The following is a 24,507-nucleotide window of genomic DNA, read 5'->3' on the forward strand; positions in this document are numbered from 1 at the left end:
CGACTTTTTTTTTTTTTTTTTTTTTTTTAGGGTTTTGGAAATGTGACTGCTGAATCAGTTTTCAGCTTTTAATTCCCCCATCTCCACTTAAGTTGGCTTTGCTGGACCTGAGCCTGCAGGTTCTTCCGGCAGACGCTGAGTCACCCAGCTCTGAGTTGGTAGCAGCTGAGGGTCCTGAGCATCTGGCAGGATAGCAGCCCCTGCTCCAGAGGGTTTGGCATAGCCCCTTTGCTGGCTCGTTAGTGCTGTGGACGTTAGGACAGCTCCCTTTTCTGCTCTGCATGTTAATTAAGCAGTAATGTGCTCGCTCTGGGTCCCTCGGCAGACACCATGTGATTCTCCATGTCAGGGCTGGAAATGAAGATGGTCTCCAGGCTATTAACACCTCAGATTGCTCATTAAGAGCCCAGCAGAAGGGCAGCATGTCAGATATTATTTCTGGTCTACATTAAGCACTGTTGCTATTCTAAATTATCAGATCAAACTAACTCGGTCTGACATCGAGGGAATCAAACATCAGGTCTCGTGAAGGCGAGATCGATAGAATTGAAGCGTCCACACTTCTAACCTTGCTGGAGCTGATTGCCAGAGACTCCCAGCATCAATCAGACACACACATTTATTTTGGCCAGGAGAGAAAAATGTTGTTTCTCTGCCTGGACAAGACTATTTGTGCTTAAAGTGGGTTTGTTTTTTTTGTTTCTTCTAATTGGTCAACCCATTTTTTCCTCCTTACTCTTTAGTCACTGCTGCTACTTTGAGCAATCGTATCAGCAACACAGTCCAGCCATTGCTGTGCGATTAGTCATTTCCAGGGCGCGCACAGTGACAGTTGGAGGTGTCGGATCTCACTGCAATGATGTTGCTTCTCTGTCTCCGCGCTGCCTGGTCTGAATGTCAACAGGTGGTTCAGTAAATGCACAAATCTTAGCTCAGCAGAGGAATTTATCCTAGCAAAGAAATAGGCATCAGGGCATTGGGACAAAATGCAGTTTCGAGTTTGCTCTTGGCGAGGGCAGACCATCACCACCACCTTCCCCAGCTGCTGGCCAGGTGGCCCAGCTCAAGCCACGTGTTCCCACAGGGTGCACTGGGCAGGTTTTGAGTTTACTTCTGTATCACATTGTTTTGTTTTCAGTTTCAAACACCCTTGAGCTGTCTTGCTTGTTCCAAAGTCCCTTTTCAATCTAAGTCTGTTGGCCTGCAGGACAAATCAAAGTGCATCGTCGGGGTCCATAAGCCTGTTTAGATGCCTCAGGGGTGCATGGTCTCTGGTGCTTTGCCCTGTGACAGAGCTGGGGCTTTGTTGGGGGGCTTGTTTTCCCCCGGTACTTCGGCTGTGCCTAAGGGATGCACCAGCGTGTGGTTCCTGGGGGCCTGGGCAAGGATGCTGGGCGTGTGGGTGCCACGCACCAGGGCAGCAGCCTCAGCGCTGTTAAAACTCCTGCATTTAATGCAAAGGGGTGGTGGCTCCTGGCACGTGTCCTTGGTGCTGGCAGGACCTGCAGGGACCTCGGGCCTTCCGATCACCGTTCTGGGGTGTCTGTCCTGCTGGTGGTGGCTCTCGCACAGCCTGAGCTGGCAAGGTCACGTCATCCTGCCTGAATCTTCACGTGCGGTTTGCAGAAGCGGTGTGATTTCTGGCTCCTCTATTTTGGGAGGTGGGTGTGGGGAGTGGTGTGAAGCTGTGTCCTTAGGAGGCTCAGAAACCAAGAGACAGGCTGAGATGATTTTTTTTCCTAATGTCTCAGCGGTTTGGATGGTGGGTGGCACAAGGCTGTCCTGGCCCTAGCAGGAAGGACTCTTCTCTCCCTGCTGTCAGTGTGCCTGTGCTGCCATTGAATCCCCCCTGTTAATACCTGGATCCATTTTGTCTCATCTGACGGGTGGTCAGGTTGGGTGAGATGGACGCAGGGGGGTTAACACCTTGCTGTCAGCCCCTCCAGCCCCAGGCTGACCTGCTTATGTCAGGAGGCTCCTCATCTCCACTCCAGCGTGCTGGTGGAGGCACTTCCGCAGCCCTTTGGCCCCTCTGCTTTGGGGCTGGTGCCTTCTGCAGGTGGAGGAGCCGCTCTCTGCTCCTTGCCTTCATCCCTGCGTTCACAGCCTTGCTCTGAAAGTGCTGGAGGCTGCCCAGAAGGTCCCGATTCTGAGAAAGGGTTACCTCAAGCCTGGGCTGATGCCGAACATCTCATCATCTTGCCCTTCTTTCCCAGGACCAACCCCCTTTCCTTCAGTGCCAGGAAGATGTCGTGTCCTTGGGGTCAGCTTTCTGTTGACATCTCAGGTTCCTCACTCCCTTCCTTTTCATGTGATGCTCATTGTTGTTCTTTTTGACTTTCCCCCACTGGAAAGAGTCCCTGGCTGTGCTGCTTCACGCTTCTCTGCAGCAGGACTTGCTAATCACATCATCTCCCAGCACTGGGTCCCGGAGGGCTTCTACTTTAGAGGGAAAAATACTGTTGTTGTCTAGGCACCACGGTCTGGTGAAGTTGCCTCAAACCATTCTGTAGAACTAGAGGTACCTTAATAAATGATTATGGCTTTTCCATCTTGGGGGTTTCCCTCTCCTCGGGAGCTGTTACTAAGCCGCATTATTTATCACGAGCCACTCTAAGAGCTGCGGTTTCATTTCCTCACCATGTGCATCGTAGCGAGCGGTTCTGGGACAGCTGCCGCGATGACAGCCGGACCCAGGCGCCCAACGGGTGCGTGGGCTGGTGCGTGGCTGGAGGGTGTTGAGGTGCTCCTCTTGGTGGCCCGACACTGTGGGCATCTCCCCTGCCGCCAGGGAAAGGTAGCGTGCAGCTGCAGGCTGCCCAAAAGCACCACTGTCCCAGCTGAGCTGGATTTATCTCATCCTTACGGAGCTGCCCAAGTCAGCAGCCGCTGGAGGTGTTGGGCAGTTTGGTCGCCCGTCAGGGCCCCCCAACATGCACCCGGGTGCCTGGGCTGAGAGGAGCAGAGGTTGCGTGGGTGGGACCGTAGGTGGGCGATGCGCTGCAGGGCTGAGCGAGCGCCTTCATCCCCTCCAGCCCTGGTTTGTTCTTCCCCACGGATGGTGCCGAGCTGTTGCTCGGGGTCCCCGTGGCGTCCCAGCAGCAGGCGGAGGGAGGGCTGTCAGGGGCTCACCTGGGCGAAGCCGTGTTCTTGCATGTCGCTGTAGGGAGGGCAAGTCAGGCGGGATCTCTTCCAGGTTGTAAAGAGCAGAGCCTGTAATCCAGAAACGAAAACCAGCCTTAGATACTAAAGACAAATCTTTGTTTGGAGCCCGTGGTTCAAGGCACTGAATTCCCAGCTGTAAAAAATGTGCCGTGTTTGACTGCGGGGGGAACGTTTACGAATAGGAACAGCGGCAGGTAGGCATGGCCCGAGCGCGTCCCTCCACGTGGCGTTGGAAATCCAAGCAGAGCTACTGTGAGCACCTGCTGCAATTTCATACAGGGACCATAGTTGGAGTCATTTGGGAATTCTGAAAACGTTAACCCATACGCTTTTTACTGGCTGCTGTTGCTCAAAGGATAAACTCGGCTCTGTTTGCAAAACGAGCGGTTGAACTGCTTTGCTGAACCATTTGTCAAATTTGTCCTCCAACAGTTTGTGTTTAGAAAATGCTGGGGAGGTAATGATGGCATCAGGACGTGCCACACCGGTTAGAAGCTCGTTTCAGCAGAGCTGCAGCCTTTTTGGCGCGAGGTGCGGTTCGAGCTGCTGTTTTGCAGCCAGGGAGTACCTGCGGCACGGCAGGGAGCTGAATCTCGGTGTCGCGATTGGAATAGATTGATTAAAAATGACCAGCGTTTCCTTCCCCAAAGCACTAATCGCGGCTGCTTTGGTGCTCATCGGGGATCAATGGGCTGTTTAATTGTGAGTCTCTGCCTGGAGCCGCTTGACATGTCTTCCCGTGTTCCTTGCGTGTGCGAAGGTGTCCCGTGCTGGGCTCGTGCCGGCTCCGTCGGGGTTCAGGCACAGCAGGCGGCGGGCTCCGTCCCTGCTCCTGCCATCGCCACTGCTGGTCCTGACCCGCAGCTGTGCGTAACCGCCCAGGGGAAAATTCAGGGTGAATACCTAGAAGAGCTGAAAACCTCCTTGCGGCACTGGGTCTGTGCTGGCTCATCACCATCCAGATCTGCCCCTTTGTGTCTCAGTCCCACCTTTTTGTGCAGTTTGTCCTTTTGTCTCCCTGCAAGGTGTTCACCTCTGATATCTGCAGTTCCTCATTGCAAGCAGTTGCCACTGCTGGACCGGCGTTGTCCCTGGGCAGCCCCCAGCATTGACCTGCTGCATCCTGGTTCTGGAGCTGCCAGGTCGGATCCATTCCTGGGCTGGCGGCACCAGTGCCCACCCAGGGGCCACGTCCTGCCAAGGAACTGCTTCTCCAGGTCTTCCTCCCTCCTGCTGCAGCTTCATGATTGAAGTTACGGTTTCTTCCAGGTTCAGCCCTCCAGCACCTAAACCTTTCATCAAACCCCAGCCACCAAAGGAGGAGGGAGCCTGCTCGGAGCACTCGGCATCTGCAGAGAGCAGTGTCACTGATGGATGCGTAGAGGAGCCAGCTGAAGCCCTGGGAGCAGTGGGGGATCCTGCCCAAGAGCCAGCAGATGCAGAGGACTCCCTGGAAGCAAAGGTAGATTTTCTTGTACACTCACTGTTTTGCGTTGCCTCCCCCAGCTTGCCACCAAAAAGCCGTGCTGGTGCCAGCGTCCCTTTTTTGCTGCCCTGCTGCCATGTGCCTTGAGAGTGGGCTGGGCAGCAGGGCCAGCAGCTGGACACGGGGCTTATGGGGAGGGACAAGTAGGGTAGTGTTGTTTGGAGAAGCCCATTCAGGTCCTCCTGACCTATGGTGAGGTTGGGGTTTTTTGGTTGGGTTTTTTTTGCACTGTGAAAGGAGGGGTTTTACCTGCACCGTGATGTGGAGGCTTCCAGTTCCCTTCCTCTGTCAAGCCCTGCCCAGTACTGGTCTCCATGTGCCATCTTCTCAGCCCCAGCTAGAGCCACCCGTTGTCACGTCTCTGCCTTCGCCCGAGCCCTGGTATTGCAGCGATGGCCACAGAGCTGCCTTTTTATAAATGGAGACTTGACAAAGTTGCTGTCTTTTCCTCTTCGTATGGAAAACAGCCTTTGGTCTGCTGACCTTCCTGGTGAGCCTCGGTGCTTTGGAGCTTGGCCTCGGTGCTAGTGGGAGCTGATGGCGCCTTTTGCATCACGTGGGACAGAGGCTGCTCCTGGGGCAATAAAAAAGGATATAGGAGAGCACAGGAGGTTCTGAAAGTGCCGGAGTTGGTGTTAAGTTCAAGGAGGGGGGTCGCACCTGCTGACATCTAAATATCAGTGGTTTTAATGTTGTAGCTCTGCACGTGTTTTCTGAATCAGGAAAAAGGATACCTGGTAGGCATAAAGAATAGCGCGGCTGAATGTTTTCAGATAGAAGCATGAAATCATTTTTGTGCCCTGCTTTGTTGCCATGTATGCACAGATAAAGCAGGGAAATTCAAGGGGATATGGCTAGGTAGGATCCAAAATTGCTTCAAAGGATATATCTGGGTTGCAGCGTTGTCTTCTGCTTGTGTCACTGTATCAAGGCAATGCCCATGTAGCCTTCCTGGGGAGGTGGGAGACCATAAGCCTGGGAAAGATGTGGGTTAGCGTCTTTGGGAATATGCCCTTGGCAAAGCTTTGCAGGCTGGAAGATGTGGAGACAACAGAAAGAGCACTGAGATGTGAGAAGGCTCAGCCCTCCCCAGTGCTTTATCTCCTTGGAGAGATGTAGCCTCTGGTTAGGTCTGAGGATGTGCTGTACATACCCTGCCCATGTCAGAGCCCCAGCGCAAAGCCCTCCTTCATGTTACCGAAGCAGCAGGTATTCTTAAACTTCAAGAGCAATCACAAAGCCCTTGCTTATAAATAGGGGTCAGAAGCCCAGGGACGAGGTTCCGTTTAAAGGATGGCACCTCTGAGGTTAAACACCAGCCCTCAGCTGCTGCAAGACAGAAAAACATCTCAGCTGCCTTTTTCAGGATGGTGTTATTCGAGAGAAATGGCGATCCTCAGCCCTCCAGCACTGATGAGTGCACAAGGGGAAAGCTAAGCACCACCTGAAATGGGACAGCTGTGCCAAGGACTTCTGAAGTCCTTATTTCCCATTTTTGACACTTCTCGCTTGCAGCTGCATTCCTATTATTGTCATGGAGAACCTGAGCTGTCCAGGGGTGGGGTGTTTGGTGCGTTTCTTGGGCAGGAGTGAGCAAAGCTGGGGTGGCATGAGGGTGCAACGTGCCCTCGAGGTCCCTGCCAGGACAGGGTGCTGGGAGCACCCCGCTTCCTCGTGCAAGCCGGTGGGTCCGAGCCCGCCTGCCGGTGTGACACGGGCTCCACCTGCACCTCGTGTCTCATCCGCACGGGTCTTGGACCCACACTCGGCTAATGGCACAGGCGTCCCCGTACTTGGTGTGTGCCTGTGTCCCATCTTAGCTGCTCTTGGCTCGATGAGGCGGTGGAGCCTGCAGCACAGTGATCCCCCTCAGCCCAGCCAGCTGCCTCCTGTAGCCCATGGTGCTTGTTTTCCAGCTGCTGCCGTCCGCTGCTGTGGAGCTGGAAAGTCGGAGGCCAGTGAGGACCCAGGAAAGGATGCGGTTTGTGGAGGTGGAGCCCCTCCCCTCGGGACCGGAGGAGGTAAGTGGGCATCTGTCTCACTTCCCCGCTGGGCTCCCAGCGTGGCAAGCAGTTACGTAGCCCCCGCTGCCACTGGTGGCCCTCGGTGCTGCTCACGGAGTGGCCTCGCATCCCTCCCAGCACGTTGCGCAGCGCTGCTGAAGCAACCGGCCATGTAGGGCTGACCGAGGGTCCTGCCTGTGCAGCGCCTGTGGAGGGTGTTATTCGTCTTGTTACTCATCAGGTGCTCGGTAGGAAATTTTTGCAGTAGCTTTTGCGAGAGCAGTGTGCGGGTCGGAGAGAGAGTGAAAAGTGTCAGGAGTTAGACGAGCTGGGCTGGAGTCCACCCCCAGCTCCAAGGGCTCTCATCTCCAAGTCTTGTGTTTTTCTGAAGGCAGTAAAAAGTGTTTTTAAAGGCAAGTTCTTCAGCTGAGAGAATGTCTTGCTGCCAGGAGACATCCCAAATTAATTTAGTGTATTAATACATTAATTAGTATGGGAGAAGATTTTTCCCAGGGTCTCTCCCACCGGTAAGTGGAATGGATGCAGAATGAGATTAGGGTGATCTCGCCTGTGATGAAGAGGCCCCTCCAGCCACATCTGTACTTTGCTCCAAGCCACGGCTGCTCTACTGCATCAATTTCCACGCTCGACATCTCCATCTCTCCTCCCCTGCCTCCAGGTTTTTGATGTCCTGCCACTGTACGGCGTGCTGCCGCCGGGCAAGAGCCAGCGCGTCACCTTCACCTTCGTTGGCCGCACAAACATTGCTGCCCGTGTCACGGCGCTGTGCAGTGTGGAGGGAGGCCCGACCTACGAGATTGCGCTGAGTGGGGAGGCTTCGCTCATCAACTACTTCCTTGACGTGACGGAGATCGACTGCGGGCTGCAGGTACCGCACGCTTCTCTTGGCAGAGGTCCTTGTCTTGGAACTGTCGCCGGCGCGTTGCTGCCCACCTAGGTCTAGGGCGCTCTTCCCTTCCCAGCTACTCTGTTGGCTCTGTCGCTTGGAAGTACTGCCTTTGGGTGATACGTTCTGCATCAGAGTTGTTTTTTAATGGCCATCCCTACCCCCCAATAGTTGGGATTTCCTCCTCTTCAAGGTAACGAGCGCTGCCTCCCGGGACAGGCAAGGACCCTGTGGTGATCTCCAAAGGGACATGTCCCCAGGACCCTCATCCGCCCATCCGTTCCTAAAGCCTGAGGTCCAAGGAGATGCTTTCTTTTAATGCTCTTGATTAATCAACAAAATAAACTGGGGAGGAAGTTAACTTGGGCTTCCAGTCACTGCAGCTGGAGAGAATGTCCCAGAACAATTGGCACTTCTTTTCAGTTAAAATCCCCACAGACCCTTCCAGCTGTTGGCCCTGTTTGGCTGTTGCCCTGTCTGTCTCTACTTTTGCTTCTGTTTTGCTTGCAAATACTTGTATGCAGGTGCCTCTTATTCTGAAATGCCTCGATGCCTCCTCTTTTGTTTCAGCTGGCTGTTAGGTGACACCTTAAAGAGCAGAGGGCTTGTATCCCCTGGTTTATTTATTACTGCACCTCTACGTGCTGCCGTCAATAGTGTTCCTGCGTAGGGCTAAGGGGTACCCTGTGGCTGGGGGTCGCCCAGGTTAACCCAGGACACCGCAGTGCCTGTACCTCCCCTGCGCTCCCTGCTTCTGCGCTGTGTTCATGTGCTTTCAAGCCAGGGAAAAGGGAAGGAGACTCCCAGCAGCAGACCTGCGTCTGTAACTTCCCGCTCCTCTGTCTTCTCTCCAGCTGTTTAACAAAGTCAAGGAAGCGGAGGTCACCCTGCAGAACAGAGGGAAGGTGGGATTCACCTACGTGGTGCTCGGCTCCAGCGCAGCCGCTGCGGACAGCCCTCCGCTCGGCGTGCCCCTGGCCGTGCCCAGCACGGTGAGTAGCACAAGTGATTCACCCTGGCCAGGCTGCGCAGGAGAGGGTTATAGGGAAAAAAGGTGGTGGGGCAGGTGGAAAAAAAGAAAAGGAAGACAGAGCCACAAAACCGGCACGGAGAGCCAGGGCTGTAAGCAACTGCTGCTGGGTGGCAGAGAAGGTCGAGCAAGCGCGGTCCTACTAGAGCCCCTTCATGGCCTTTGCTGGTGGGTGGCTCTGGCATCCTGCAGCAGCCGCCGGCGGGAGGCACGAGGGCTTCGGTAGCTCTTTGGACCCCGAGTGCTGAGCTCTGTGGTTGTGCCGACACTGGAGCCAGACGGTGCAGGCTCTTGTGAGGGTCACCTTCCCCAGGTTGTGTGGTCAAGCAGGACGTACTCCCTGTCCCTGCCTGTAAGAACTCACCTGCCCCCTGCCAGCACTAAGCAGGGCTGAAATACTGTCTTGCCTGGGCATGAAGCTGCTTTGCCAGAAATTTTAGCAGCCCTTGTATTGGTCCCTCCTCCAGCTTTGCTGCTTTGCAGCAGTTTTGTGGGGCAGCGAGGGGGTCAGGGAGGATCGGGGCTGGAACAGCCAGGAGAGGAGTTTGCAGCATCCCGGCGCCCCAGCTTCTTAGTCCCGCGTGGCTGTCTTTGAGCTGAAGCAGCGTTCCTATCTTTGTCCCTTTTGCAAGGGGAAGAGGAAGCCAAATGGCTTTCACATTGTTTTCATGCCCGTCTCCTACAAGGGATGACACACTGATGCCCTCTTCCCGCGGGCTTCCGAAGACGCAGCTCTGCTTGGACCCGTGCAGCCAGCTGCTGCAGCAGCAGCGTGGGTGCTGGCAGCTTGGCAGGGCTCACCTTTGCTGCAGCTGCGCTGTGCGCTGGAGTACGGGCTCAGGGGACCAAGTGGCAGGAGCTGTCCCGCTCAGCGGCTTCCCCTGCAGCATGCAGGGGAGCGGGGAGCCGAGGGTCCAGCCCAGCGTGCAGACGGCGAGCCAAAGGCGTCTGCGTCTGTGCCCGGTCACCCAGAGCCATGCTGCTGTCTGCTTCCATGTGCTCTCAGTGTGGCTGGTGTGAGCCCAGCCTGAGGCTTGGAGAGCCTTTCTGGAAGCCCAGGGAGGAGATGTCCTTCCCAGCAACACCTTCTTCCCTAGAATTTGTCCTGGTCTGCTCCTGCATTTCCAGAGATGTATGTTTGCAGGTCGCTGTGAGTCTGGATGGGCTCACGCACCCCTGGTGTAACCACGCAGGCAGGAGATGTTTGGTTGGGATGATGAATGAGTCAGGCCCTTCAGCAGCAGCCTGGCAACCGCTGACGTGCAGTGTGAGGAGCTGCTGGCCCTGCTGAGGGCATGGGCCTTAGCTCGTCTTCCGCAGCAGCTGGTAAAAGAGCTTTTCTTTATTCAGTCTGGCTCTTTCTAGCAGAGGGTAAGCACTGTGAGCAGCAGAGCTGCGCTCCCGCTGAGCAAAGGGCAGTCTGTGCTGTGGGAATGCAGCCTTACGAGCCCTCTGAAGGACATACTGCACCCTGGTGTAGGAGGCTCGAGCTTTTAGGATACGAGAAAGCTAGAAGGCCGTGTTGTCTGACGTTTTCTTCCATAGGAGAAGCTGTTTTCTCTTCTCAGTGTGCCTATCGCCTGAGCCGTCCCCCCACCAAACGCTCTTTGGTGCATTCCCTCTCTTGTCTCCCATGCCCTGCAGGGTTACATTGGACCTGGCAAGGAGCAAGTGCTCAAAGTCTGTTACCTGCCAGGAGTGCCTGGAGTCTTCTGCAGGGCTTTGCAGATTCAAGTGGGTCACCTGGAACCAGCAAGCATCACCCTGAGAGGAGAAGGGACCCTTCCCAGGATCTGCTTGGACCTGCCCAGGAACATCAGCGGTGAGCACTGCCTCTCTGCTCCACGGGAAGGTCCCCTGGCTTTTTCCCCATGCCATATGCCCACAGGGCAGCTCACCCCCACCCCCACCGAGCCTGGAGGTTTCAGGGCTGTCAGAGCAACACTCAACCCTCGGGTTGCTTCCTGGGTCTCTAGCAGGTGAGCCCATGTGGGCTTTGCCCCAGGAACCACCCTGCAGAGCTTGCCAGCATATCTGTCGGAGGCCTGGGAAGGAGGCGGCCGGGCAGAAAAGCTTGGGGAAGCTGTAACGCGGGCTGGCAGGGATGTTGGCAGGGTTGGATTTGCCATCGCGTTGCAGGGGATGGGATGCTCCTCTGTAGGGGGGAAGGTGGGTGGTAGTGAACGTCAGGATTCAGAGAGGAGCAGCAGCATCCACTTCCCATAGATTGCTCAAGGAGTTTGTTTCTGGGAGAGGCCAGCATCAGGGGAGTGGGGCTTCCCAGCTTAAGTGGGATTGGCACGGCGTCCACGCTTCTATTTGTGGATCGCTTCTTCCTCCAGGAAATGCAAAATATGAGAAGGTCCTCAAAGAGGCCAAAGAGAAGATGGCAAAGGACAGCCAGAGAGCTGAAGCAGTTGCTCTGGGGGAGGCTGCAGCCGCGGAGCCACCCAGGGACGACGCGGACACCGCAGTGAGAAGCCCCATTTGGCATGTGCCACCCTGCCCCTGTGTCACTCGAGCCCTGGGCACCTCACAGCAGGCTTCCTGGGGCCCTGCTGGCACTTGGGACCTCCCTGCCCGCACCTGGCCACGAGCATGTGTCAGCTCAGCGCTGCCCCAGGGGCTGCCCAGCTCTGGCTGTTGTCCCTCCAGCAGATGCACCAGCTCCCCGACTGCCTCAGGGAGAGCTCCTGAAGGCCGTGCTCAAGTGACTGAGTTCCCGGCACTTTGAAGGAGCTGCGGGTCGTGTCTGAGGGGTTTGTTGCTCACGACCCAGCTTACCAGCAGCAGCCTGACTGCGCCCTGGGGCTGTGCTGTCAGCGGTCATCTCCAAGAGGCATCAGCTTTCTCGTGGCTCCCTTTCCAAGAGAGCTGCTGTCCAAGCTGCTCTGGCACTGGTTGGGGGCAGGCAAATACTCGGAGCTCTGGAAGGTTCCTGGCCTGCCTGTCTGTTTGTCTGGCCAGATCAGCTTTTATGGCAGTGACTGGGCAGGCGAAGGTGCTGGAGTCTGTTTCCCTTGAGATCAGGTCTTGACTAAGGGAGCAGGAGGTGTCACAGACGCTGAGCAGCGAGGCAGAGGGACTCCATCGCCCCTCTCAACAAGATCAGGGTGGGATCCTCTCTCAGAGACAAGCCTGTGCCTTGGGCAGGACCTTTGCTAACCAGCCGCTCTCTTTCCTTGCCTCAGTGGGACACGCAGCTGCAGCTGCAGGTGGAGCAGTTGCTGATAGAGGAACATGCCCTGGAGCAGCAGAAAGCTCTCAGCTCCGGCCCCCCAGAGGAAGCGGCCTTTGACCAGCGTGCTCGTCGGAGGCTTCTCAAGTTAGTAGAGACTCCAGGTGCCCCGAGGGTGACACCCAGCAGTGCACCCCTGCTCCCGAGAGCTCCTGGTGTCTGCAGAGCTGGCAGTAGCTGGGCACTGCAGAAAGGGTCTGACCCTGGTAGCTTTGACGTGCTCCTTGTGAGCAGCCGAGTGTCCTCACTTCATAGTGCCACCCTGGGGTGCTCAGCTCCCCACAGATGCTGGGTTCTGCTCTTAGTGCTGAGGGGGTCCAGTGCAGACCATCCAGCCCCTCCAGACAGCACAGACACCGTCCCTGCTGACCAGCTCTGAAAGAGGCAACTCAAAGCTGGCATCTTTGTTCCAACTAACAGGCCACGCTAAGCAAAGCCAGCAGGGAATCGCACGGGCTGAGAAACCCTAAAGCAGGGGGTGTAGATGCTGGTGGGACCGTAGGGCTTGCCTGGGTGACTTGGTCCTTCCCTCTGCTCCTTCCTGATGAGGCAGGGGCACGGTAGGCTCCAGTTCAGGAAGAAAATGCTCTGCAAAACAGACCACTTATGCGCTTTCCCGAGTGGGATTGCTCTGGAGAAGGAGCTGCCCTTGAACGCTGTCGGTGCCGATTCCTGCCTTTCCCGGGGCTGCTCTGGGGACAGACCTGGCTGCAGAGCGGGGAAGATTGCCTGTGCAGGCGAATCTCATTGCAAGGTCCTGAAGCGATTTCAGGCTTGGGCTGTACACCAGGTTAGCAGTTCCACTGAGGCCAGTGGAGGTCTGGTGGACTTAGCCACAGTGGCTCTTTGTAGCCGAGGAGCTGTGACCAGTTAAACACAATTTTGTGTTGAGGTCCCAATGGTAGCTGATAAAACCTAGGACCTGCACCCTCCATGACTTAACTGAAGTGTTACTACCAGGTGGTCAGGCCTTGGCTTTCACAGGCTTGAGCTGGGTTTTTACAGCAGCAAATACCCACTTTATTTGTGTCTTCTGTCCACCTGGAGATGTAGCCGGGCTGTGGTTTAAGGAATGTCTCTCTTCCTTTCAGAGTTCAGCTGCCTGAGTACATCCTGGACTTTGGCTGTGTCATTCCTGGTACCGTCCGCACGCACCTTGTGAAGATCACCAACCCCGGGCGGTTGCCTGTGTCCTTCCTCGCTGATAGACGTGCCTTGTGTGGCACAGGTAACCAGTGCTGGAGGGACTTCCCGTGGGCTTGACAGATGAGCTTAAGTCACTGGGTGTGTGGGGGCGTGTTGCGTGCCTGTTTGTACAGCTTTTTTCTTCCTGACTGCCCCCTGCTCGGTGCTTTAGAGCCTGAATTCTCCTGGCCAGCAGTGCCCAGAGACCTGGTCTGCCTGGGACTGCCCTGACACCTCATTTCAGGGACTAGGTGGGCTGATCACCTTGGTCACCTCTCATCATCTTCTGCTCTTGGCTACCATGAGTGACAGCCGAGGTTTTGTGCTCTCTGTGGGCTCGTGTTGCAAACGGACGGGACCCTTTGTGGTTTGGAAGTGCTTTGTTTAGACTTCATGATGTCATAGCCCTTCAGTTGAGCCTTTATTGAGAAAAGAGCCTGTGAGATCCTCTGGTGTATCAAAACAGGCTTCCACGACAGGCCCTGAGGCAAGGCTGTGTCCCATCAAACGGTGACTTGCTGTGTCTGAGGGGTGGTCAGGTGTCTTCTCTAAGTTGTTGTCCAGGGAACACCGCAGCATGGCGGAATCTTCGTTGGAAATTCTCCTTCGGGGAGGTCTGTGCATCCTTCCCTGAGATGCCCAAGGAAGGAATTGCTGAAGCTCAGCCTGATGGGTTTCATTTTTACCATGTGGACCTTGGATTCTGGCTGCGAAAACGCTTTCTCCTTGGGCGGTGACAAGGGAGAAAGAGCAGCAGGCTTCTCCGGGGATACAAGGGGGTCTTTCGCAGAGCTGCCAGCCAGGACGCCCGCGTGGCCTTAACGTGCTTGTGACACACAAGCGACATGAGATGTATCTCAGCTGCTTTATTTTCATCTGTTCAAGGTTTCAGTGTGGATCTGGACCATGTGAAGTGCCTGCCCTGCTGCAAGACTAAGACCTTCAGAGTGCGCTTTGACCCACAAAGCGCCAACCTGCCACTGGGAGAGGTGGACGTGCTCCTGCCCATCAAGGTACCACCTTTTGGGGCAGGCAGCAGGCTGGACACAGCAGCAGATGTCACCTGGTCTCTCAGCTGGATGTTCTGTCCTTCACTAGGTAGCAGGTGGCCCCACGTTCCATGTCCGCCTCCGTGCCGACGTGACTGTGCCGTCCCTCTGCCTCTCCAGGGACAGGCTGGAGTTCTCCGCTGTCCAGTGTGGGCAGTGTCGGGAAGAAACTGTCCAGCTCCACAATCAGCTCCAGGTCCCCTGTCAATGGTTCGTCACCGTGCACGAGCCTGTTAAGGTAAAGCACAGACAAGGTGTGACACGTAACTTCTTGGTTGGGTTTTCTTTGCCTCTCTTGCCCTTTCTGCCCCCGTGGCTGCCGGGGCGCTTGGGCTACAGCTCGGCTGAGGAAGCTTCTGAGGGTACGGGGCAAGGCTGCTTCGCCTGGACCTGTTCGTTAGCTGATGCTTCACTTCTCTGCCATCTTCACCCATTCCTCCTCCTCTGAGGACAGCGCCTCCCCATCTGCCTGCCCTGCCTACACATCTTTGCTCCCGTTTATGGTGCCACCAGGTTATGGTGGCCACGTCTGGTTTGGACGTGGGTGCTCTTCGCACCGTGGCAGTATCTCAGAGCACGGCAGGAACCAAGAGTCTGTCCCCACAAAGGCCACCTCACACGCCTGGTTTCTGTGCCCAGGTGGACAAATGCTTGTCAGCGAGCATGCGTCGGAAGCTGCTGCAGGAGTTGGAAGCCAAGCCCCGTGTCTTTGAGGCACTGCCCTCGGCCGGAACCCTCGCTCCCGGACAGCGATGCAACATGCGAGTCAGGTTTTCACCCGTGGAAGAGGTGAGATTGGCAGGTGTCACCCCGCGGAGGTCTGGCAGGGCAGTGTGGAAATGAGAGCCCAGCGCAGGGGATGAGGTCTGGCCTCCGCATGGAGCTTTCTGCCAGCCCCGTACCCACTGTGCCCCAGTTTCCCCTGTAGCGCGCACTTCTGAGAAGCGCTTTGGAATCCCCACGGGGAGTTGCACAGGGAGCATCCAGGCTCGGCGGTGTGGCTCCCTCTCGGCACGTGGAGGAGATCCACCTGTCTCCCCTCACCTTCCACCTCGTGTGGGCATATCTGCAGGCTGCAACGCCCCGGCGCAGAGCAGCTGGCATGCTCGCGGGGGACAACCCTGGAAGGGCCAACCTGGGCTAATCCTGCTGCCGGTACCAGCAGACAAAACAGCCGCCAGACACCTTCCTGGGCACGGCGGGACTGTCACCTGTAGCGGTACACTGCCAGCAGTCCCTGTGGCTCTGGCCCAACCTGCCTGCGTGTTCCCACGCGGTCTGGGAGTCAGCTTAAGCGATGGAGCATTCCCAAAGGCAGTTTGCATGTGGCCACAGTGACTTGGAAGCTGGCAGTGTGTGACAGCATGGACACAAGTGCTTCCATGCCTGGGAACAGTCCCAGGGACGGTATAATTGCTAGTAGGGATGCCACCAGCTTGTGTTGGGCTTTGGCCAGAGCCAAACGCTGAGCAGAGAAGATGACCCTTATTTCTAGCCAGCGAGAGCTCATCTGCCTCTTGCGTGGCTGGTGTTTGCCTGATGCAGCAGTGCCACAGCTGTGTCTGGGCAGCGTAACCCCGAGGACCTTTCTCATGAGCGCTGCGCTCCCTCGTGACTGGGTGAAAACATGTGACAGACTGTTTCAGATCTGACACCAAACAGCCAGTTACACCTCACCCAGGATCCATCCCAGTTACCTGGAGCCAGCATGCAGGTGCTGCAGCCTCTGCTATAATTAAATACCTGTTTTCCATTCACCTTAGAGGTACCGATGACACCGCTGACCTTGGGGCAAGGGTTGAATTCCAGGCCCTTGTCACCTGGGACTTAGCGCAGGACCTTTCTGTGCTTCTCTCTTTTCAGAAGTCCTACAGAAGGAGGCTGAAGACTAACATTTGCCAGAGCAGCCAGCACCTCCAGCTGCAGGTCTCGGGACAAGGTCTGGAGCCGCAGCTGGAGTTCAGCCCCCCAGTGCTTGAGCTGGGACCGGTGCTGCCATACAGCCATGGGGCGGAGGGGACAGTGGTGGTGAAGAACCCGTGCGAGTTTCCCATCGAGTTTTACTCGCTGGAGTTTGACCAGCAGTACCGTGAGGAGGAGCAGGTGAGCGGGAAGGTCTGGTCCCCGTGTGCGTGCTGCCGTAGCTTCACAGTGCTGTGGTGGCATTCCCGGGCTTGCGCCAGGGAGATGGAGGCAGTCCCCAGGGCACAGCCTGGTGGCACTTGAGGGGCAGCCAGCCCTGCTGCCAGGCCGAGGGGGGTGCTTGGGTAGTCCGTGCTGGGAGGAAGGCATGAGGGAGAAGACTGGTTGGCTGGGCAGTGTGTTCGTGTGGTCAAGAAACCCCTCCTGTATGTGGTTTCTCGTCCCTCCACGCACAGGTCCTGCGCATGCTGAAAGACTACGACAGCCGCAACACCTTGTTGCTGCCTCTGCGTGGCCCGGGTGAGAAGCTGCCCCCAGAGGTGCTGGAGTACTCTCAGGACCAGAAGGGGCTGCAGGATGATCAAGCAAAGCCCAAGACTGGGGACCCAGCGGACCAGGACAAGGGTGAGGGTTTGGCATGGTCTGTCCTGAGTGTGGACACAGCAGGGAGTCCAGGCTGCGTACCCTGAGTTCTCCATGACCTCATTCTCCACGGAAAGCCCGTGCTTTTAGCAGCCGCCTGTTCCCCAGCTTGGTGGAGGAATTGCTAGGTGAAAACCTGTGGCTTGTAAGACGCATCCTCTCGCAGCTCTGAGTGCAGCTAAAGCAAGCTCATATCTTACTGCCACACACTGGGGAAATCATCAGGGTGTCCCCTTGTGTCCCTCAGCCACAAAGAGCAGGCTCAGATGAGTTCTTCAGCCTGTAGGACCAAGTCTAATATAACGAGCTGGTTTAGATTTGTTCCTTCGCGGCAACACAAGCACAAGCTCAGAATACCCCTGGACAGGCTCCTCGGTGCCTTGGGAGTCTCCCTCCTTAGGAGAGTTTTGCTTTTGCTTGTGGCCCTGCAAAGTGGGAATGGCCAAGAGCAGGTTGCCATTCCTTCCCCACGTCCTTCCTCCTCGGCCAGCTCTGAAGGTGCCTGGCACCTGTCAGATGGGGGCAGAAAGCACTCCGCTGGGGTTGTTGGCAGCACCTCAGCCCGTAGCTCGGTCGTTCCCCCCTCCCTTTTCGATGAAAGCCAGTCCAACAGGGTGAATTCAGAATCTGAATGCGGGGAAGAGGAGGAGGAAGGTGTTAAGGAAAGACGCGGGACGGGTGGTAACCCGAAGCTCTTCACCTATTTTGTCCGTTGTGGCAAAAGGGCCCCAGCGGTGGACTTCAGTGCCACCTCCATTGCTTCACTGCAGCCTGGTGCCATCTCCCTCGGGACTGTTCCCAATGCCCAGTTGCACCTGTCACCCCCCTTAGGCACCAGGACCCGGGACCAAACTCCCATGAGGACCGTGGGGAGGGTTCATGGAAGATGTGGCCCAGGCCTCCTGGGTGTTGCCAGATGCTCTTTCCTCCTCCTGCCACCCCACTTACTGTGCTCTGAACAGGCCCCTTCGCCAGCAGCTGGATCTGCGCGAGCCTCGAGGACGGGCACGATGAGATCTGGGCTGTGACATTGCTTTCAGCAGTCTCCTCTCCCAGGGTCTGAGGGGATGGGGAGGGCGATCAGGGTCCCAGGGAGGCAGGAGGCTGACTTTTCTACCTGGTTCTACACAGCAGAGCACCAGCAGAGCACCAGCAGCAGCAAGGAGGCTGCAGGAGAGCTGGCCGACAGCCCTGTCCGTAGGGCCATCGCCCGCCACCTGGGCATCGATATCTCTGCCGAACGGCGCACAGGCGGAAGCCGCAGAGGGATCGTCATCATCGTCCATGGGGCACCTCGGACAGGTGCGTGAGCTGTTGGCTGCAAGGAGAGCGGGAAGCAGGAGAGACTTATCCTGGTGGGCCGTGGTGCTTGGTCGGCCAGTTGAAGCGAAGCGAGGCAAGCCACAGCTCTGCTGGTCCGTGAAACGGTCCCAGGCCTCTGCCTAGCTGGTGCCAGTGCTGTGGCTCATCTTGTGTCCCTATAGCTAGGCTCTTGTCCCCCCAGATGGGGTGGCCATGTCCCTCTTGCTGCATGGGACCACATTGCCTGGTGCCCGTGTTTCCTCATGGGAGCAGCCCCTAGCCCATGCTGACCCCCAGACTGCGCCCAGCTGGCACCCACCAGCACAGGGTAGCGAACGGTGGTGGTGGGCCAGGGCTCGAAACAATGTCCTGGCCCAGGGCTGAGGTCACACCACAAGGGACAAAGTCCTGGGCTGAACCGGAGGTGGAGGCGATCCACCTGGCTCTGGAGTTCAGCGCTTCTGACCGTGCTGAAGCTGCCTCCCTCGTGGTGTCCCCTAAAGGGACATGTGCTTTCTGAACGTCCTTGAAACCTGCAAAGCCTCTGGGGGGGCTTTCCAGAGCCTGTCGCTGAGAATGCTTCACCTGCAAATGTCACCAAGCCGCCTTCCTCTCTCTCTCAAGGAAAGACAGCGGCAGCGGTCGCCCTGTCCAAATATTACGGCGCTGCCTGCTTGTCCATCGACGCCGTGGTGACAGAAGCCATCTCTGACGGGAGCAGCGCGGCAGGGCTCCGTGCCCGGGAGCTGTGCATCAGGGCTGCCGCTGAGCAGAGCCACAAGGAGACAGAGGATGAGGGTAAGGAGGAACACTGGGCGCAGAGCGGCGCTTTGGAAACCCACCATGGCCACCTGCTTCTGCTTGCTCCAGAGGAGTTTGGCAGCCCTTGGGTCTCTTGGGGAGCACGGGTGCAAGCGTGTAGAAATGCAGAGCCATTTCATAACACAGCTCGGGTGAATAAGAAGCTCTGTTTTGAGGGGTCAGACAAAGGCATTTTTACTGCCTCTGGGCTTCTTGACACACGTTCCTTTTTCTGGGAGTGGTGAAGCACACCCATACCTTTCTCAGAGCTTTATAAACACATTTTCTCCGAGCTGAATCCAGCTTGCTCCCTGTGGCCATCAGGCAGAACTGCTGCCCGCTTGAACAAGGAATAACCCTCCGAAGTGGCTCATTAAGCTCTAGGTGACTGACTGTGAGTGTGGCTTCACAGACATGAGAGGAAGGGAAGAATAACCTCTTGGAGGAGTTTTGGATGAGACGCACTGCAGATGAGCTCTTTTTCTCTGGAAATGTATTTTTTTTTCCCCCTATACTGACACTGTCAGGTTGCGGAGCTGGCACGTGCTGTGCTGTGCTCCATGTGAGACTGGAGACTTTGGGGAAACTTTCTTGGGCAGTTGTTGCCCTGAGCTCTGCAGGGTGAGGCCAGACGCTGGCCTTGGCAGGGGACGTTTTACATTGCTCAGCTTTGAACCTGGGTGGTTGGGAGCTGGTGGAAGGGAAAAGGCTCTGGGTGCCAGGTGGGGTTGTCCCAGGCAGAGGGTTTAGCTTCCATGGAGATGGGTGATGCTGCTGGGGCAGGGCTGCCCGTTACAGTCTCCACGGGAGAAGGCAGGATGGGTGCAAGGTAGGAAAATGATGGTGCTGGGGGACGAATCTTTGGCTTGATCCATAGGGGAGCTGCTGTGCAAAGTGTCACCTGTGTGCATGTTTATTAAGGAGGGACACGGGGCTGTGCACGACAAACTCTCTGGCCTTTCCGTCCTCTCTCAGCTTTATCGTGCTAGTAAGGGAAGCAGGGCAGGAGCTGCTTCTGGAGAGCAGCGCTGCTAGTGCCCAGCAGGCTGGGGGACAAGTGCTGTGTCCCTGCCAGGGGTGGAAGGTGCCTGCTTGCTCCCCGCAGCACCCATCGCCAGCCCCGCTGAGCCGTCTGTCCCCTCTGCAGGTCACAATGCAGATGTGTCTCTCAGCGTGCAGTGCCGCGCCAAGGCCGGGCACAGCTCAGCGCTGCGCCAGTCCAGCTCTGAGGAGGACGGCAGCCTGCAGTCCCCGAGTTCCCAAAGGCCGGTGAGCACTGCAGCAAGCAAGAGGAAGCCGCATGGCCGTGCATCCCAATCCCGGGAACAGCATCGAAGGGATTCGACAAGCTGCCAGGTGAAGCGTGATCTGCGCTGGGTAATGCCTGGGTCCTTTCTGTTGCATCTGAGAAGCGAAGGGGCTGCTTAGAGTGGGGGCTGGTGTGTGGGTGTGTGGTGCAGAGCGCCAGCTGGGCATGCTTGGGGTGGGAACAAACCCCTGTGCTCTGGCAGAAATCTCGACTGGGCCTCAACAGTTTGTTGGCAAAGTGCAGTCCTGGCTAATGTGGCCGCAGGCAGTGGGCAAAGCTGCGGGATGCTGTGCCGGGGGCTTGCAAGCCACGGGATGTGTCCTCCAGGGTTGTCCCCTGGAGCTGCTGGCCTGCAGGGTTGGTTCGAGCCTCCCGCTAGTGGGAAACCCTGGCTGCAAGCCCAGCAGTTGGAACTGTTCAGGGGTTACCCAAGTGGTTTGGTTTACTTGTGGCGTTCAACATTGCAGGGCTCCTCCATTTCTCATCTCCACCCTCCCCTTCCCTGCGTCCCTGCGCAGCGATGGCTGAGCATCGGTGGCAGCACAGAGGGAGGGCTGGGCTGTCTGAGCTGCGTGCTGCCCGAGGACTTGCTGGTGGCCATCCTCTCCGAAAGGCTCCAGGTACGTGGGGTGGGGTGGGGTGGGGGCAGATGCTGCGTTCCTGCTCCGCAGAGACAGGCAGCGAGGCAGTTTGGAGAGGAGGTCTGTATCTGCTCTCGGAGGAGCCCCGAGCTGCACGCAGGGATCCCTGGGGGAAGCTGCAGATGCCCCAAGGTGGCAGAACGTGGGGAAAGATCAGAGCTTGTCTGGGCCGATGTGCTGGACACAACGATGGCTGGTGTCCTTTGACATCTGCTGACAGTGGACATTTACTGACTGGCTGAGAGCCCCGTGTGTGCCACAGCTGGCTAGAAAAGCTGTTCCTTTTCAACTTTATTCGCAGCTGAGTGACTGCTACCAGGGCGTGGTGTTTGATGGCCTGGAAACCCTCTTTGCGCACAACATGGCATCTGCTCTCCTCTGCCTGCTCAAAGCTGTTGGAAATCGGCCTCACATCTATGTCGTGAACCTGTTCCAGGATTATGTGTCCTTTAAAGCCAGGGAGACAGCTGCAAAAGAGCAGGAAGGTGAGACTTTTCATCTCCGCACCTCTCAAATCTTCCCTGTCAAGCACTCAGCCTTATCTGTGTGTATCTGGGTTACCAGCAGGGCTTGTAAGAAGTGGTCTTATTAATCCTTCCACCTTCTGCCTGGGTGTAGCCAGCGCTCAGCTCACAGTTGCTTAAAATGCAGCAGAGCAGAGCTGAGGCTGTGAAGACTTCCCTTGGTCTCTACCGTGAAAGCCTGGGCACAAGTGCCAGCTGTTGTGGCTCAGGACCGAAGCAGCAGCAGCAGCTGCCCGCCACGCTGGTGCGCAGGAGCCAGGCAAGGCGCGGGAACTCGCCGTGAACTGTTGATAGTTCAGGGGCTGATCTGAATTTTGGAGCAGGGCTGTGAGCTCCCCAGCACCTCCTGGCAGGATGATCGGCTGGCTCGGGACACAGCTGTGAATCCTGGCAGCTCACCCCCAACAGCAAGCTCTGCTAATGGTTTCTCCTCTGGCCTTGGCTGAAGGACGGGAGCAGGAAGAAGCTGCCCACAGGGAGAGAGAACGTCTCTGGGAGATGGACGAGGATGAGTATGATGCCCTCACTGCGGAGCAGAAAATTCAGCTTCATAACCAGATACGCCAAGTCCAGCGCGAGAGGAGGCAGAGGTCTGTGCGCCTGTAACTCCCCAGGAGGGTGCCCCTGCAGGGTTTTCCTGCTCCGGAGACCTCGGTTGAGCTCAGAGGGGTCACGGAGCGAAGGCCCGAAAGGGTCTGCTCCAAGCGGGCAGTTCCACCCCCAGGTTCCCAGCAGAGGAAGGCCCTTCCTCCCGGGAGAGAACATCTTCTCTCCAGCTGAGCGGGGAGCCCGCGGGTTTAGACGGTGGCTGCCGGCACCTGGGCTCTGGGCTTGCCTGGCCGCTGCTCCTTAGAAGTGTCTCTAAGTTAATTACGTTGATTCTCATCTTCACCCCCCTTCTTCCCCACACCAGAGGGGTTGTGGTGTGGCTTGGTGTGAGGCACAGCCGTGCTGGCTTGGTTTAGATCCCAGTCCTGCCGTAGGGGAAGTCCTTGCTGATCTCCCAGGTTTTTCCTTCCTGAGCGACACCGGCCATAGAAGCCGGTGGCTCTTGGGCTCACCCTCAGCTGCAGCAGCAGGTCAGCCTGGGAGAAGCTCTGATCCAGCAAAGCAGCCCAGGAGGGGAGGCCGCAGGGGTTGAGGAGGATGCGCAGGCTAAGTCCGAAACTGGGAGGGGGACCCGCTTAAAGCGAGCGTGTGTTTCCGCACTTCGTTCAGCCCAGGCTGACCTTATGAAGCAAGGCTGAGGTTTGGCTGGCCCTGGAGGTCCCCTCCCACCTCTCCTCACTTGGGATATTCCCAGCCTCCCCAGGCTGAGGGAGGTCCACAGAGATGGCCTAACGGTTCTGCCTGGCCTCAGGGTCAGGGAATGAAGTGCAGGACCAGCTGGGATGGCGGCAAGCCCAGACTTCTGGTGGTGACTCTCGGGCGTGTTTTCTGTTTGGCTTGCTGAAGGGAGATGGAGCAGCTAGCTCGAGAGCTTGAGGAAAAGCGTCGGCAGGAGCTGGAACGCTTGAAGGAGGAAGAGCTGAAGAATTCTGAGCAGGGGAAGAGAAAGACTGGAAAAGACCAAGAGAATGCTTTGAGGAGGAAAAGCCGGCCTGGTGTCAAGCAGGTGCGTGGTTGTTTACAGAGATGACTGAAAGCCCTGGGGACCTTCCTACGGAGCTGCGCCGTGCCTCAGGGAGCCCCACGCAGTGCTGGGGACGAGCACCTGGCAGGAGCAACATGTGGGGCTGCGCTGGGAAACAACCACCGGGGTCTGATCGTGCTGCTGCTGCACCGGGGTGTCTTCCCATGGGTTTGCTGCTAGAGCTGCTCTACTAAGATCATGCTGCCTTTGAGTCCTGGCTTCATGTAACTCCACATATTGACTACTGAAGCCCTAGGTAGTTTTAGTCCAGCGTTTCTTCCCACTCTGCCTGTGACTTACACCTGTGAGCCATGATCTGTCTGGGATGTGGGGTCTTTTCCTACATGTCTGGCAGGAGATGCCCCCAGGCCTTAGGTATTCATTAGCAGGCAGACTTTGCAAAGAAGCAGGCAGACTTTGCAAAGAATCAGCCAGCCACAGGGATGCTCAGCGCACCAGAAATGAACCCAGAGGACTGCACGGGAGTAAGGAGGTGTCTTAAGTTCTCTGCTTGGTTTGGGAACCTGTTCTGTTCCTCAGCTGGCTTGCAGGACCCCTCATCAGTCTGACACTGAAGAGTTTGGTTTGTTGAGCTAAACTGGGTACCAGCTATGTTCTGAACTGGGATTTGTAGGGTGCCTAGCACAGGTCTGGAGCGAGGTTTGGGGTGCTATTGTAAAGATCATTGCTGCCCTACAGCACCTGAGTCAGTGCTTTGAAATGCTCCCTGCTTTTTTTGCTCTTCCTGCCCAGGGCATGAACAGTCCCACCAGCAACACCAACACATCCAACAGCCAGAGGTCGGAGGTCACCAAGGGGGTGGTCAAGACACGATCTGTAAGGAAGCGCCTGGGCTCTGTTGCACGCTGCACAAAGGAAGATGAGCAAAAGCAGAGCAAGGTCACCCTGATGGATGCCCACCTGGCAGCGGCTGCACACCCCACAGACCTGGAAGAGGGGGAAACAAAAAATGAGGCCCAGAGTGACAGCGAGAACTTGGCCCTGAGGTTTAATATCTACGAGACGTCGCAGAGGGATGTTGCGCGTATTTTGGCATCCTGGGACAGGGTTCAGGGTATCCTGCTGTTCCCCCTGAACCACGAGGACGCACGGCACCCAGCAGAAGAGCAGCCCCAGCACGCATCCAGCCCCAGGAGCTGGAGGGACAGAGAGAAGGAGCATCAGGAGAGGCTGGAGAAAGAGCATCTGGCAAAACTGAAGGCTCTTGAGGATGCCAGAATACCTCAGCTGGAAGGGGAAGGTGCAAAAGGGTCAGCCAGAGGCCAGGGTGTCGGGGTGCCCTGCTTGGACATCCAGGTGCTGGGCTCAGAAGATATGACTAGGAAGATCCTGGAGAGCAGCGAGCTGCCAGCGGCAGAGCAGGTAGAGCCCTGTGAGGCTCGGAGGCTGAGCCTGCCGTGCTCCTGGGCCCCGGTCCAGGCCACCGATGATGTTCCACAATGGCTCCGCAGCAGCCCCATGGCTGGGGAGGTTCTCACCATCCCTCAGGTGGGTGGGAAGCAGGAGTGCTCTCTGTACAAGCATCCCGTCTGTTGAGAGAATTTCCCAGCCTGGAAATCATTGCAAATGGTCCCAGGGCAGGGCAGCTCAGGTTTCCTTCAGCTGAGTCACTCCGGGGAGAGGTTTCTCTCGAGGTCCCACTTGTAGG

At 57.0% G+C, this 24,507-nt stretch overlaps 1 protein-coding gene across 1 annotated transcript in view; it reads left to right on the plus strand.

Annotated features, from left to right (window-relative positions):
- The window catches only part of LOC308057705 (hydrocephalus-inducing protein homolog), a gene marked incomplete at its 5' end in the record, with an annotated part of 99,736 nt that overhangs the window by 59,334 nt on the left and 15,895 nt on the right, over positions 1-24,507 (plus strand). The window contains 21 exons of the mRNA XM_080411762.1: positions 4,205-4,627; positions 6,568-6,672; positions 7,334-7,543; positions 8,416-8,553; positions 10,236-10,413; positions 10,934-11,064; positions 11,783-11,916; positions 12,921-13,057; positions 13,900-14,027; positions 14,113-14,301; positions 14,703-14,852; positions 15,927-16,166; positions 16,442-16,626; positions 17,830-17,930; positions 18,555-18,728; positions 19,879-20,000; positions 20,559-20,660; positions 20,983-21,166; positions 21,597-21,795; positions 22,661-22,820; positions 23,592-24,221. Of these exons, the coding sequence (XP_080267888.1) occupies positions 4,205-4,627; positions 6,568-6,672; positions 7,334-7,543; positions 8,416-8,553; positions 10,236-10,413; positions 10,934-11,064; positions 11,783-11,916; positions 12,921-13,057; positions 13,900-14,027; positions 14,113-14,301; positions 14,703-14,852; positions 15,927-16,166; positions 16,442-16,626; positions 17,830-17,930; positions 18,555-18,728; positions 19,879-20,000; positions 20,559-20,660; positions 20,983-21,166; positions 21,597-21,795; positions 22,661-22,820; positions 23,592-24,221 (4,020 nt within the window). The remainder of the gene's footprint in view (positions 1-4,204; positions 4,628-6,567; positions 6,673-7,333; positions 7,544-8,415; positions 8,554-10,235; positions 10,414-10,933; positions 11,065-11,782; positions 11,917-12,920; positions 13,058-13,899; positions 14,028-14,112; positions 14,302-14,702; positions 14,853-15,926; positions 16,167-16,441; positions 16,627-17,829; positions 17,931-18,554; positions 18,729-19,878; positions 20,001-20,558; positions 20,661-20,982; positions 21,167-21,596; positions 21,796-22,660; positions 22,821-23,591; positions 24,222-24,507) is intronic.

This window comes from Falco punctatus (assembly GCF_963210335.1).
Source record: "Falco punctatus genome assembly, contig: scaffold_49, whole genome shotgun sequence".
Taxonomy (NCBI): Eukaryota; Metazoa; Chordata; class Aves; order Falconiformes; family Falconidae; genus Falco; species Falco punctatus.